Source organism: Phyllostomus hastatus, unplaced genomic scaffold (genome assembly GCF_019186645.2).
Source record: "Phyllostomus hastatus isolate PE091 unplaced genomic scaffold, TTU_PhHast_1.1 phas_scaffold_200, whole genome shotgun sequence".
Taxonomy (NCBI): Eukaryota; Metazoa; Chordata; class Mammalia; order Chiroptera; family Phyllostomidae; genus Phyllostomus; species Phyllostomus hastatus.
This window is the reverse complement of record NW_025334016.1, coordinates 2,822,457-2,837,083: the sequence shown is the minus strand read 5'-3', so window position 1 is coordinate 2,837,083 and position 14,627 is coordinate 2,822,457. Positions and strand designations below refer to the sequence as shown.

The 14,627-nt window shown below is 35.8% G+C and overlaps 1 protein-coding gene across 8 annotated transcripts in view; it reads right to left on the bottom strand.

The window, feature by feature from the left end:
- The window catches only part of SYTL5 (synaptotagmin like 5), a 212,491-nt gene that overhangs the window by 63,942 nt on the left and 133,922 nt on the right, over positions 1-14,627 (bottom strand). For all 8 annotated transcript variants that reach the window (XM_045860676.1, XM_045860674.1, XM_045860673.1 and 5 more), the window contains one exon: positions 11,400-11,609. In XM_045860676.1, coding sequence (XP_045716632.1) covers positions 11,400-11,609 — 210 coding nt within the window. The remainder of the gene's footprint in view (positions 1-11,399; positions 11,610-14,627) is intronic.

The following is a 14,627-nucleotide window of genomic DNA, read 5'->3' as shown; positions in this document are numbered from 1 at the left end:
TTTATGTGGAAAATGTAGATGGTAATTGTGCTATTCTAAATTCTAAATTCCTCAAGGTTTTTATCTCTTAGTTATCAACCAAATGCTAATCTAGCTACTGCTATGATTAAACTTTGCTGATTAAATTAAAGTTTCCAATCAGGGAGATTGTTCTAGATTATGGGAGTGCAAAGTATCACTAAGCTCTTAAAAACAGCAAGTGGTGATTGCTGGTGGGTATGAGGTATAAGGGGACTAAATGGTAATGGAAAATATATTAAAGATGAAAAGTTAAAAAACAGAGGAAGAAGAAGAATTCAAATGCTGAGATGCTGTACAATTAGTCAGAGAGGTTTCTTTTTTTGTTTGTTTTTTGTTGTTGTTGTTTTTGTTTAAAATTTTATTTTAATCATTGTTCAAGTACAGTTTTCTCCCTTTTACTCCCATTCCAGCCCACCCACCCAACCTTCCTCACTTCCCTCCCATTGCCACCCTCCCCTTAGTTTTTGTCCATGTGTCCTTTAAATTTGTTCCTGTAAACCCTTCCCATTCTCCCCTGAAATTCCCTCTTCTCTCCCCTCTGGTCACTGTCAGTCTGTCCCCTATTTCAGTGTCTTTGGTTATATTTTGCTTGTTTCTTTGTTTTGTTGTTTATGTTCCTGTTAAAGGTGAGATCATATGGTATTTGTCTTTCACTGCCTGGCTTGTTTTGCTTAGCATAATGCTTTCCAGCTCCATCCATGCTGTTGCAAAGGGTAGGAGCTCCTTCTTTCTTTCTGCTGCATAGAATTCCATTGTGTAAATGTACCATAGTTTTTTGATCCGTTCATTTACTGATGGGCATCTAGGTTGCTTCCAGCACCTAGCTATTCCAATATTCATAGCAGCACAATTTACAATAGAGAGGTTTCAAATAAGAAAAAGATTTGGCACACTAAGACAACTCAGATATAGATGTCCGCATATAAGGACCACAGAGAGAAGCCTCTAGGACCTAAGGTTGGCTTTTAGCTAATAGCCAACAAGGAAATGGGAGCCTCATTCCTACAACCACAAAGAATCAAATTCTACCCACCAAAATGAGCAGGAGCTCAGCCAGCACATACTTTGATTTCAGTCTTGTGAATGCTGAGTAGAGAATCAAACCAAGCCAAGCCAGACCTCTGAGCTATAGAACTGTGAGATAATATATTTGTGTTGTTTTAAGCTGCTAAATGGTGGCAATTTGTTATAGTGGAAACAGAAAACCAATACAATAATAAAACACAGAATTACATATTTTTAATATTCAGTTTAGGAAATAACTTGCACAGTTTTTGAGAAGATAACTATGGAAAATTCAGAAAAGCAATAGGGCAGAAGTAGGCAAACTGTGACCTATGGACTAAATTCACCCAACTATCTATTTTGTATGGTCTACAAGCTCGGGATGGTTTTTAAGCTTTTAAATGGTTGGAAAAATCAAAAGAAGAATATTTTATGACAAGTAAAAGTATATGAATTATATTAAAAATTCATTGTCCCTAAATAGTTTTATTTGAACATAGTGATGCTCACTTGTTTCTCTATTTTCTCTGGCTGCTTTTCTGCTACAACTGCAAAGCTGAGTGTAGCACATAGCCACAAAATCTAAAATATTTTCTTTGGCATTTTATTTTTTTTAAAGTTTTGTCAAACTCTGCAATAGGAAAAGGAGTGTACACAAAAAGAAACAAGAACAAGAGGAATAATATAAACCAGTGGTTGTAAAACCCCAATGGTGGCATGCCAAAATCTCAGCTCTTTTTTTTTTTATGTTCTTGAGATGTGAGGTGAGGTGGATAGCACACTGAGAGCAGTTTCACATGTGACAGGGGAAAAGGGTACATATCCAGTTTACCTGCCCCAAGAAGTGAGTCCCCATATCATCTTTACCATCTACACATAGAGCTGCCAACACCTAACACAAATACGATCTTCCCAGAATTATTAGTCATTACTTTTTGCTATTCTTATAAGAACACTAACTATAATCCTTTTATTTGCTCAATTCAGATATGCACCTGAGTCATTTGTCATTTCAGAGCTCTATGACATCAGAACAATCTTTTGAAATTATGGCTTTGCCATCTTCTCAGGTCATGGAGGTCAATAGATGGCTTAGTAGAAGAATGAGAAACAAATACCTACAGAGTTTATACCATGTACCAAGTAAAGTGCTAGGTTATTTATATAGGACATCTCTAATCCTCACTATAAATCATAGGTAGTTATTATTATTCTCAATTTATGGATGAGGAAACCAAAGCTCACATGGGTTACATAATCTGCCCTAAGTTCTAAAGATATTATAGCAGAAACAGAATTTATACTGAAAGCCCATGCCCTTTACATTTGATAAAACTGTCAGATGAGAACTCATACTTTTCAGCTATAACAAGGCCTCAAGTAATGGTGAAAACCTACAGAAGCCAAGGAATATCCTACAGCATTTCATACAATGGGCTCTGATTTTGTTTGTGTGTTTGTTGGGGGCAGAGTATATGAATAAAGGAGGAGTAAAAGACAATTGAAAGTAAACATGACACCCAATGTAAAATTTATATTCCTCTCTGCCACATCAATCTGACATTTGAAAAACACAAGGCTTGAAATAGAATTTGTGTTTCCTCTAGTTCATGCTCTGAAGAATGAGTTTGACTGAAATTGAATTACACTAATTATTTGTGATTTTAAATGATTACTGAGTATTCAGAATTTTCTAGGCCTTAATTTTCTCTAACATTAAAGTTCTGGGACTTCAAGTTTTCACTTGGAAGCTATTTAAGTATAAGTGCAACTTCAGTACTCCTTAGATTTATAGGGGAAAAATACCCTTTGCCCTGAAATTTCATTCCTAAATGCACTCCCAACAGGAGTCTTCTCAAACATTTTTGGCAGAAGTCACAGTAAGAAACACGTTTTATATCACAATCCAGAAAATAAACACACAGACTCATACATTACATATATATTTACATATATTTACATTTATATGTGAATATACATGGTGGAGCAAAAGTAGGTTTATAGTTGTCAGTATGCAAAACAGATTATGATTATTTATTAACTATTATATTATTTCCCATACAAATATCTATAAATCTACTTTTACACCACTCTGTGTACTACATTTATTATTATGCTTATACACACATATAAGTGTATGTATACTGACATTTTCTACTTCATTTCCTTTTTTTCAAATGAAAACCCTACCAACTCATCATGACCCACAGTTTGAAAAGCCCCACCCTAGGAAAACTCTTGTACATATTTGTCAGGCCACATGAACAAGAATGTTACAGCAGCACTTTTGTACCATCAACTGAAATAATATAAAGGTCCATCAACATGAAAATAGATATATTATAGGATGATACCATGGTGAAGATGAATGTAATGGTATTAACATAAACATGGCTAGATTTCATTTTAAAATGTTGAGCTAAAAATGTCACAAATAATACATATAGTATGATTTCCATTTCTATAGCACTCAAAAATGAAAAATTAAAAAAATATATTGCTTAGGGACACATCCAAGTGCAGTAAAACCATAAAGTAAAGCAAGGGAATGAAAAAACTGCTAAACAGGAATGTTCTCTTTCTTAAACTGGGTGATAAATATGCAGATATTCTTTTTATTATTGTTGAAACCATTCATATACAGTATTGAGTGTCATATGTATGATATTTTCACATTAAAAATCTCTTTAGTCTATGTACATATTAAGATACCATACCACAGTGAAAAAGGCATTCTAAAAGAGGGGAGGGCTCTTGAATGTAATTAACAGGTGGTTGAATATTGCATGTCAAGGTACTCAGAACAGCCACTTACCATGCCCAAATCTCTGGGTCAATGTGGGTAATCCCACACTTGCAGCTAGATTATGGAAATTTGCTAAACTAGGGATGATTTGGAAATGACTATGTGGCCACTGTCAATACCTATCAAACCAAAGATCACCAGGAACCCACCTCTGGTTAAACAAGTCAAGATGTTTGTTCATTGAAATGAAGGAAAACACATGACATGAGAACCATGAGGCATCTCAGGAAGACAATATTTGAAAGGATATAATATGGGATTTTGGTTTATGTTAGGGGGACTGTTCAAGGAAGAAGATATCTGCTCTTGATTAGGTGATGTCAAGAAGTGGGGACAATTATATGATTGGCATCTTAATAAGTTTTATCTAGAAGAAGGGCAGACTAGAACAAGGCTAAAGCTATAATTGGTAAGGAAGCAGCATGTCATTCACATTAATCAGGAAAGGGGGATGTTTGCTATATTGTGGCTTGAACTGTCTCTGTGCTTTTATTTATGCTTAGATAATATTATGAAGTGATTTTATTTTCTCTTAGTTCATCATGGCTGTAGAATGATCCTGTGAGATGCTGGTGTTCTGAGATTATGCCCAACAGGAGAACACCATAGCCTACTACCTGAGCGACAGTTCAGCTCCTAACAACATCAAGGCCTATGTGCAAGTGTCAGATCACTTTCCAGATTTCAGGGGCTGTATTTCTTTTTTTCGTAATAAAGGGCTATATATTCCCTTCTGCACTCTCTCTGTGTATGTTCCAACATTACTACTATCTTCTTTCAAGTTTACTGACAGATTTATATTTCATCTATTTCAGTTACATTTCACCTATTTCAGTAATCATTACCAGTTCATCAAAAACAAAATATCAGGTTCCTCCTTCTTTGAAGAGACTCTCACAAGGACATAGAGCAGCACGAAATGTCACAACATGGCATGAATATAAAATCAGTTCATGAATACTGTATCAGAGGTGTTTCATTTTTTGGTTCCCTGTCATGTAGCTTGTATCTTCAAGGTCTTTCTGAGTTCAGCTGGGGTGCTAATTAGGAAAAATGATCATTATGACTGTCTTTGTGTTGAAGGGCATCTGCCTCAGCTAACATAATCATGTGGAATTTTGTAGGTCTTGTCAGGATAGCAAAATGGACTAACTGGCTGCATCGGGATCCCTTTCATTCTGTTTCTATAGAATTAGCTTTACAACTGGACCTACAGCAACCATCTTGTTAGAATCTGAAGGCGCTGGAGAAAATGTCAATGACTGCTCAGCCCATTGTAACAGCTATCCTCCCTCCATCAGTCCTTGCTCTCATCTTTTCAGTGCCACAGCAATAAAATCTCTTTACTTTTACCCAATCTGAGGTAAATAACAATAAAGGTTGTGCTTCCAACTGATTACAGAATGAGTCACTTTCTGACTCATCTCATCTCTTAGAAGTCAGGGTGGGAATTTTAATTTTATGGTCTATTAAACAAGGAGGCAGCCCAGTGGCACTGCAACATTCTCTTACAACAAACAAAGAATGTTCCCTGCCAATAAAATTATCATTCACACTTTCTTTTCAAACACCACTCTATGAATAGAAAATAAGAGACTTCCAATACTGACAGGTTAAGTCTCTGAGATTACACAGACCAGTACCTAGAATATTGGAGAAATAATGGTATCCATTTCCAGCTTTAAAAATGAGGGGTTTTGATATGTCACATTAAACACTCATTTCCAGCTGTCACATAAGTATGTGACTGTAAATTGTTGTCAGAGATATAAAAATCACACATTTAAAGCTGTTTCTTCCTTAGGACATTTTAATACATTAAGACCAATTACTCTACTGATGAGACAATATTGTAATAAACTCATCTTCCTCCTTAGACCATAAAAACCCAAGGGTAGTCCATGTTTTATACATCTTTGTATCCTTATCCCCTAGTATACCAACAAGTTATCAATAAATGTTGTAAAAGGGATGGATAGATGGGTGGATGGATGGATCAATTGGGAAGGTGAATGGTTGGGTTTATTAAGTTATTGTTTCACCAATAAAAGGAGTACACATGATTCAGATGTTGTATACTAATACATTAACATTGTCCTAATGAAGACATAGAACTTGCAATTTGGTATTTATTCTTACACCCTTCTGACAACAACTTGCCTTATAGTTAAATCTTTCTGTGACAAAGAAAGATCTTTTTGTGATTGGGAATTTATTCTGTTCAGAGGACAAATGTATTTGGCACGGCTCATGTTTTTTTTTTAATCCCATAATCCTGACAGAGGAAAACTACATTTGTTCCATAACTTGTTTAAACCTGAAATGCCTTAAATGAAACCCTGTCACCTATTAATTAATTAATTAATTTATTTATTTATTCATCCACCCATCTAATCATTTAATAAATATTCATTGAGTGCTTATATAGGCATTTGTTTAGGGACTAGAATTACACGAGTGAACACTAGAGATAAAATTTATATTCTAGTGAAGGAAGAAAGATAATGAATAAGATAAATAAGTAAACTATGTAGCATATAAGTGTTAAGGGGAAAACACAGGAAGTGATCATACAGTCAAAAGTAAAAATAGGTTTACAGTTGTGAGTATACAAAACACAGTTTATTCTTCTATTATTATTAGTTGTTGTATTATTTATTTGTATTACAACTGTAAACTTACTTTTGCCACCTCGTATTAGTTTGGGTAGGCTATGTCTATAACAACCATTCTCTGGATTCCATTAATACATTAAATGTTTATCTCTCAATATAAACTAATGTGGACCTGACATGATTTAGGGGAAAATATTTGCAGTTACCATCCATACTGACAGGTAGACAATTGATTGCAAAATTTTCAATTACCAATGTTTGAATACATATGCTCCTTGGGTCTTGTATTTAAAGGTATGCTTTAGTAATTGCAAGTGGCATTTAGAAATTAAACACAAAATTTCTCTTCCCATACATAAGTTTGAGGCAACTACTGATTGATTGAAGGGCTCCTGAGTTATAGTCCCTCGTTCCTGTTGTTTGAGCAGATGGGGGTCCAGATTGTAGGGAAAAAGGGTCAACAGTAGTGGAATAAAAAACTGCACAGCAGAAAGAAAGAAGGAGCTTCTACCCTTTGTGACAGCATGGATGAAACTGGAGAGCATTATGCTAAGTGAAATAAGACAGGTGGTGAAAGACAAATACCATATGATTTCACTTTTAAGTAGAACATAATCAACAAAACAAATAAGCAAGCAAAATATAGCCAGAGACATTGAAATAAAGAACAAACTGACAGTAACGAGAGGGGAGGTGGGAGAGGATAATGGAGGGAAAGAAGGGGAAGGGTTTTCAGGAACATCTATAAAAGACAAATGGACAAAACCAAGGGGCTGTGGGTTCAGGATGGAAGGTGGGGATGGCTGGGGTTGGGGAGAGTGGGAGCAGGTAAGTGGAGACAACTGTAATTGATCAACAATAAAAAAAGCTAAAAAAATCATTAAATTCTGGGGGTCAAATAAAATAATATTGTATGATAATCAGAAAAATGTTGTTTAGAAATTCCATATAAATCCTTAGACTTTGCAATTGGAAGGTCAATCATTTGTTGAAGTTACATTTCCTTCTTCACTGTCCTGAAGTAGCAAAATTTACCTTGGCAGAGTCTGATAGTAAAAGAACTGGGTGGAGAAACAAATGAAGGAACTTACTCATCCCAATTCTACTAACACACATTCTAACCTCTTGGCATTCTTATTTTCACTATCTATAAAGTATCAGATTAATTGTCTTTATTACCTAATAGGTATATTTTAAAACCTTGAATGACTATTCCCTAGGAGTAACTTTTCTAAAAATAGATCAGTTCTGACAGGGTCTGATGATCCAATTTTGAAATTAGCTCTATTCTTGATTTGATTAGGGTAATCCTGAGTATCTAGGGGCCCTATTCTATTACCCCAGTAGGAGAAAAATGTATATTCTTAATTGATGCAGAATGTCACTATGCTTTATTTTTTTAATTGTACAATTTTTAATTTGTTTACCAATTAAAAGTTATCAGGTTTATGAGAACATAACATATGCACAAAACCAAGAGAAACAATAAACAATACAATCAGTCTCATAGGGGACTTAAATAATGGATCTATAATTCATAGGCATTAAAATAATTATGAATAATTTATTTGATAAATTATAAGAAAAGACGGAGGTCAGCAGAGAGTTAAAAACATAGATAAAAAGAAAATGAAAATTCTAAAATTGAAAAACACAACTGAACTTATAAAATAAATAGATGGATATAACAGCAGATTAGACATAGCCAAAGAAAAGATTAGTGAATTGAAAGACAAATCAGACTAAAATACGAAATGAATTCAAATATTAAAAAATAGAAAATATGGAAAACAGCATAAGAACCATATGAAAGATGTTGAATACAATTAAGATACATATTTGTAGGACCTGGAGTAGAGGAGAGAGAAAATGGGGAAAACACTTTGATTTATATAAAGTACAGACAGTCCCCGACTTATAATGTTTTCACTTATGATTTTTCAACTCCACAATGGTACAAAAGAGAATATATAATGAATTACATGAGATATTCAACATTTTATTATAAAATAGGCTTTGTGTTAAATGATTTTACCCAACTGTAGGCTAATGTAAGTGTTCTGAGCACATTTAAGGTAGGCAAGACAAATATATGATGTTCAGTACGTTAGGTGCATTACATGCATTTTCAGCTTATGGCATTTTCAATTTCCAATGAGTTTATCTGGATGTCACTTCATTGTAAATCGAAAAACAGTTGTATAAGAAATTAAAGCTAATCTATGGTGTTAGCAGCATAGTGATCATTGTTGGGGAACAAAAACGGAGCATTATTTAGAAGAAGAATGAAAAAGGTTTCTGGGGTGTTAGTGATGTTTTATTTCTTCACTTGAGTGATAGTGACACAGAAATTATGATAATTGAAGAAGCTGTATACCAGTGCTTCTCAAACTGAGGCAACTTTTGCTCCTCAGAGGATATGTTTGGAGGAATTTTTCATTGTCACAACTGGAAATGGGGATGGGTGCTACTGGCAGTAGCTGGGTAGAGGCCAGGGATGCTGCTAAAGAGCCTGCAGTGCATATGGCAGTCCCTCCCCGCCTTAACCAACAATCATATTGCCCAAAGAAAAAGAATACAGATGACTAAACTCAGTTTAGAAAAAAGAATAAAAATGTGACAAAGGCAATGTTGCAACCTGTAGGGTAAATGCAGGCAGTCTGGCTTCCTCACCCAGGTGTCTGAGTAACTAAGGGAAGCAGTGTTCCCATAACCCTGAATGGGTCTGATAACTAGTGTTCTCATAGCCTTGAGACTGGGTCCAACAAACTGTTCCCATAACATGAAGTGGGCTCGCATGTGCAGAATCATGCTATGTTACATAATTTTCTGGCTCAAAGCTTACTTTGTTTGCCTCTAGTACTTAAGCCAGTAGGGTCTTTTCCTGAGAGACACACAGTTTGCAGTATGTGTGGCTTTCCCACCTGTGAGTAAGGGCATGTCAACCATCCACATGACTGTGCATTTTCTTCCGTCTCCCAGAACCTAGAGTGGACCTGATAGGCCTTGACAGGCTGCAATACACAACCCATATGTTAATGATTCCAACAGTGTTCATTTCTCCCAGATCTGATAAAGGATGTTTGCTAATTAGGGAAAGGAAGTACTGAAAATAATTTATTTACATGGTACAAAGTATCAAAGATGATTACTTAAGTAAATTAATGTATCCACAGAAAGTAATAAAATAACTTATTTGGTTCATTTCCTAGGAACAACTTATCTCATTCCAGTATTGAAACATAGCATGAATTGCTCAATTGAAGATCACTTTTATGAAAAAGTACAGGCAAAATAACATTAAATAAATAATGTAATTGCTGCCCTGGCTAGCATGTCCCAGTAGGTTGGGCGTCATACTGCAAAGTGGAATGGTCATTGGTTCAATTCCTGGTCATAGCACATGCCTAGGTTATGCGTTTGGTCCCCATTTGGGGCACATATGAGAGGTAGCTGATTGATGTTTCTCTCCCTCTTTTTCCCTCTCTTCCCTTCTTTCTAAAAATAAAACAATAAATAAAACCTTTAAAATCAATGCAATCACTGAAATGTAGGAATCCTCAATAGAACAAGTACCATCTTTTTCAGACCATAAGACACACCTAGGTTTTAGAGGAGGAAAATAGAAAAAGAAAATTTTGAAGCAAACAATGTGGTAAAATATTTAATAACATAAATAACATAATATTTCACCAATGTAAATGTAAACAGAACTTAACAGCAGCATTAACAACCATTATTCCTCCCAAATGTGGGGGGGGGGGCGGGGAAAGTGTGTCTTATAGTCCAAAAAATATGATAGCTCTTATTCAGAGAAGTTGGAAATGGAAGATCACTTAGTCTTACTAATAAAATATTCACTTTCTTCCTAAAGTAGCCTCTTAACACCTATAAGAGGATGTTTCAGTGAGGGCAAAAGATAAACTTAACCAAATGAACCAAACCAAACCAACCTGAAGTGATCCTAGCATTCCACCCTGCCCCACCTTAACCACAGGAAGCAAAGATCAATATAGTTATCTTAAGATGAAATTATTAGGTACATCCCAGAATATAGGAGATGAAGGGGCCTTGGGAGAAAGAAAACTTACTGGTTGATCAAGGGGGAGACTTCTCAAAAGGATGGAATTCGGTTGGCTCCAGGAGTAGTTGAGACCACATCATGCTTCAGACACCAGTTTAAGTGAACTTAGAAAACAATGATTCTTGACTTACACCCAGATTGGCATAGTGAAACCTAAGATCGCTATACTCCAATAGGCTAAACACAGAGGTGAATGAGAAGGTTGTTTCCCTTTGCCCTCTCTCAATAACTAGGTTGGCAAGAAATTTGGGAGTTACTCCAGTTATGTCCCTCAGTTGATGTGGAGAGATCAGCCTGATATTTCATATTTATCTTGCCTGTTGCCCCAAGTGTCTCAATATCTCAGGGTAATTTTGACTTATGGAAAGCCATGTAGAGCCAAGTAGGGCTAAATGGAAGAAAGCTCCCGGATGGTTTTCAAATGGAGAAGAGACCTTGTTCTGTGAAGCTTCTAATTTTACTATAAAGTTATAGTGTTAAGAAATAAAAATACTATCTTTTCTGACTCTGTATCTCTCTTGTTCTTTCTTTCTCTTTCTCTCTCACACACACAATACACACCCATCCACATACTGGAGCTCAGCCAAGGCCTTGCTGAGCCTGCGACTGGGCTATTCTTTTAATCCCACATTCTATTCATAAATTTTAAATACTCTTTTTACTTCTTGCTTTCCTCACTTGAATCACTTCAGTCATCACATCTGGTTTTCCGAGCAACAAGGAACATGTATGAAGCACACATGGACAAAGCCAAAGGGGGTGGATTCAAGGGTAGGAAGCCGGGATGGTGGGGCAAGGGGTGTGGTGGGGTGAAAATGGAGACAACTGTACTTGAACAACAATAAAAAAAGAAAAGACAGAAACTCACGCGACTTTGGCACAGACAGTGCACCTCCAGCTGCCATCAGGGCCCAACACCCGGCACTCACGGCACACTCTCAGTGAGCAAGCCTGGCATCGGTCTCCCCGGTCAAATATTAAACCCAGGTTTTTCTGACAGTGAGCGCAAATTCTGCTTGTCTCTTGTTGAGTCTTCCCACTTCTACGTTTTGCTTCCAAGAGTTCATTTTTAAGCTTCCTGAAAGGAGAGAAAAAATTATTAAACAACAACAACAACAACAACAACAACAGAGGAGCTGAGCTGTCTTTATTTAAGGGACATTTTCATTAGGAAGAACATTTAAAATAATCAAGAAGTCAGAGCCAAATATTTTCAGAAAACACAATTTCTTTCTCCAGAATCAATGACTTTTTGACATCAGTAGTAGAAAAACATGTTTTACTTTGGAATTTTGACATTCTTTACTGGCATTGCTAGTTTGCTATTAGTACTTACTCACATTGCACTCCAACTTCTCTAAGATCTTTGATAACATAATATTGGAGCAGAACCCCAGCCTAGAGGCATGCATAATACCATGTCATTTACTTGCATAGATATACTTACTACATGAGGCAAGATTATGAAATCAAACTTGGGAATATGGGAACTTCCCTAAGATGATCCAATGAAGATTTTGTTACAAAGACATTGCCTACCATTTCAAATGTAAACACTTCTTCTTACTATTTAAGGGTTTCCAACATTTCCTTTGACCTGTGGGCTTTGCTGTCAGGCATGTCTATGTTTCAATTCAGGTTTCATCATGAATAGCTATCCAACTTAGACAATGACTTACACATTCAACCTAAAACTCTTCATTTCTAAAATTGGGGTAATAATATTCTTCTTACTATTATTGTATTATTTTCTGTTTTCAAGAGTAAATGACATAATATGTGTAAAGATACCAGCATAATGCCTGGCACATGGGTACTAAAGAAATGTTATTTCCATGTCCCTCCTTTACTATCTGACATGTATATTTATATACCTTAGAAAATAACTATTCAGTGTCAGCATCATCTGGGACCTTATTAGGATGCAGAATCTCAGGCTCCACCTTATAGCTACTGGATCAGATCCTGCATTTCACAAAATCTCTAAGTGATTAAAGTTTGAGAAGCACAGCTTTGTAATATTTGTTCTCAAATTTGCCTATGCACTGGAATCAACTGGGAAGATTCCAGTTGGACAAAAAGTTATACTTATTCCCAAGCCTTATCCCACCTACCCCCATTCTGATATAATTGGTATGAGATGTGGCCTATGCAATGATGATTTAAAAGTGTCCTTATTTCTTCTACATATTGCCAAGTTTGGAAAACACTAATGTAGATGACAGGTTCATTCCACTTAAATGCTTCACAAACATGGCATTCCTTTATACTATCTGCATCCAGTACCTTCTTCAACATAGCATTTGTATGATCCAAAACAAACAAACAAACAAACAAACATCCCAGAATCATCCCACACATTTCATACAATCTCATTTTACATTTGTGGACCTGTGCTTTTTGTTATACCCAGTGAGGCTGGCATCTCCTCAAAGGCATTAACAATGACTTCAGTTTATTGTATATACTGCTCAAGACACAACTGTGTGTTAAATTATAAGGTACTTAAATGTTTAAAACTATTTATTATGTCTTTGGGGCCTTGAAACTAACTTGTGAGGTATTGTGAGTTTCATATTAAAGATTGTAAGCAGTATAAAAAAAAAACCCAGAAACCAGGTCTTTTAATTCCTAGCCTGAATCTCTCATTAATAAATGGAGAATTATAAAAGTGAAGAGTAAGGTTTCCAAAACCTTTGATTGTCTCATTAATTCATTCAATGTGCATTTATTTAGTGCCTATTGTGTACTACAGCATTCTGATATTCAGAGGGAAAATAAGTCAGGCAGGATACCTACTAAGGATTCCCATTATCCTTCAAATTAGTCTAGAAAAGGATAAATGATGCAAGATGATTCATATGTTGCAACAGGCACTCTTAAGTCCTTACTTTTCTGCTTATCTAAACACAAATGACAACAACCTATAACACGTTTTCTTAATCTCTGATTTAGAGCTTACAAAGTACCTCATGTTCTTTTTTCCATGAGCAACTGACTCATGAAATTAAGCATAAGAAAAGCTCCACACAATTTACCTTTGGAAATTTGTAAAGACTACACACTTTTAAAGCACAGAATGTGTTCTCATTTTAAGACCACAACTATATTATTTGGAGAAGTATAACAGACATTTGAATACCTCAGTTCATAGGAGAAATAAAACATTGCCTATTCAAAAACTATAACAATTCATGCAACAATGATAAGGCAACAAAGTGATCAAAATGAGTAGAACAAAGACAGCAATCCTAGACAGCAGTACTATCTGAGTAGGCTGGGGCAGGTGGTGGTGGTGGAGGGAAGAGTAGAAAGCTGAAAAAATGGGGTATTCCTGGATTTCCCAGAGGCAAATTATCCTCTGGGAAAAAAAAAACCCTCTATAATCAGAAGCCTTAAATTTAACCTCTTCAAGTAGAGTGAGACCACTTGGAAAATTTATGGCCATAAAGACAAAAATTTATATTCCATCTTCCTTTGTGTTCTACTGAAATGATTTTATTTCACAATCAGTTTTCACCCAGTTCACTTAGTTCACAGTTCTGGAGTCTGAAAAGACGTGGTCCTCTGTATAAATCAGGTGACAGGGTAGAAGTAACTTAAAGGTCCAAACATACTATCTGAGGAATTCCTAAGGCAATTAGGCCACATATTCTGAAAGTTATCTCCAAGACATGTGGAAAGATTTCCATAGGCTGGCACAAAATATTAAGCAGATTACTGATTTTTAAAATATCTCTTAGAAATTGACCTAATTCAATCATGCCTAGGATAATTCACATGAAGTAGATAACAGTCATTTTCAGACACTCAAGAAGAGGGTAAAAGACGTCAGTTGAAACCAGGAAAAGAGTGTGCAATTGGAGAATTAGTCAGGGAGACAGAAGAGAGCAGTAAGGTGGGAGATGTCTCTTCCCTCTGTTTTACTAGCCAGCACTGACAAAGCAAGATGGACTTTGTTGTAGCCTTGCTGGCCCAGTATTAAGAACTATCTGAGAAAAGTGAGTTTCTGGGATGTTCATCTCTGTCACACATATAAGCTAGAGATACTTCTAAATCCAAGTAACAGGCTTAAATTATTGGTTTCACTGCCCAC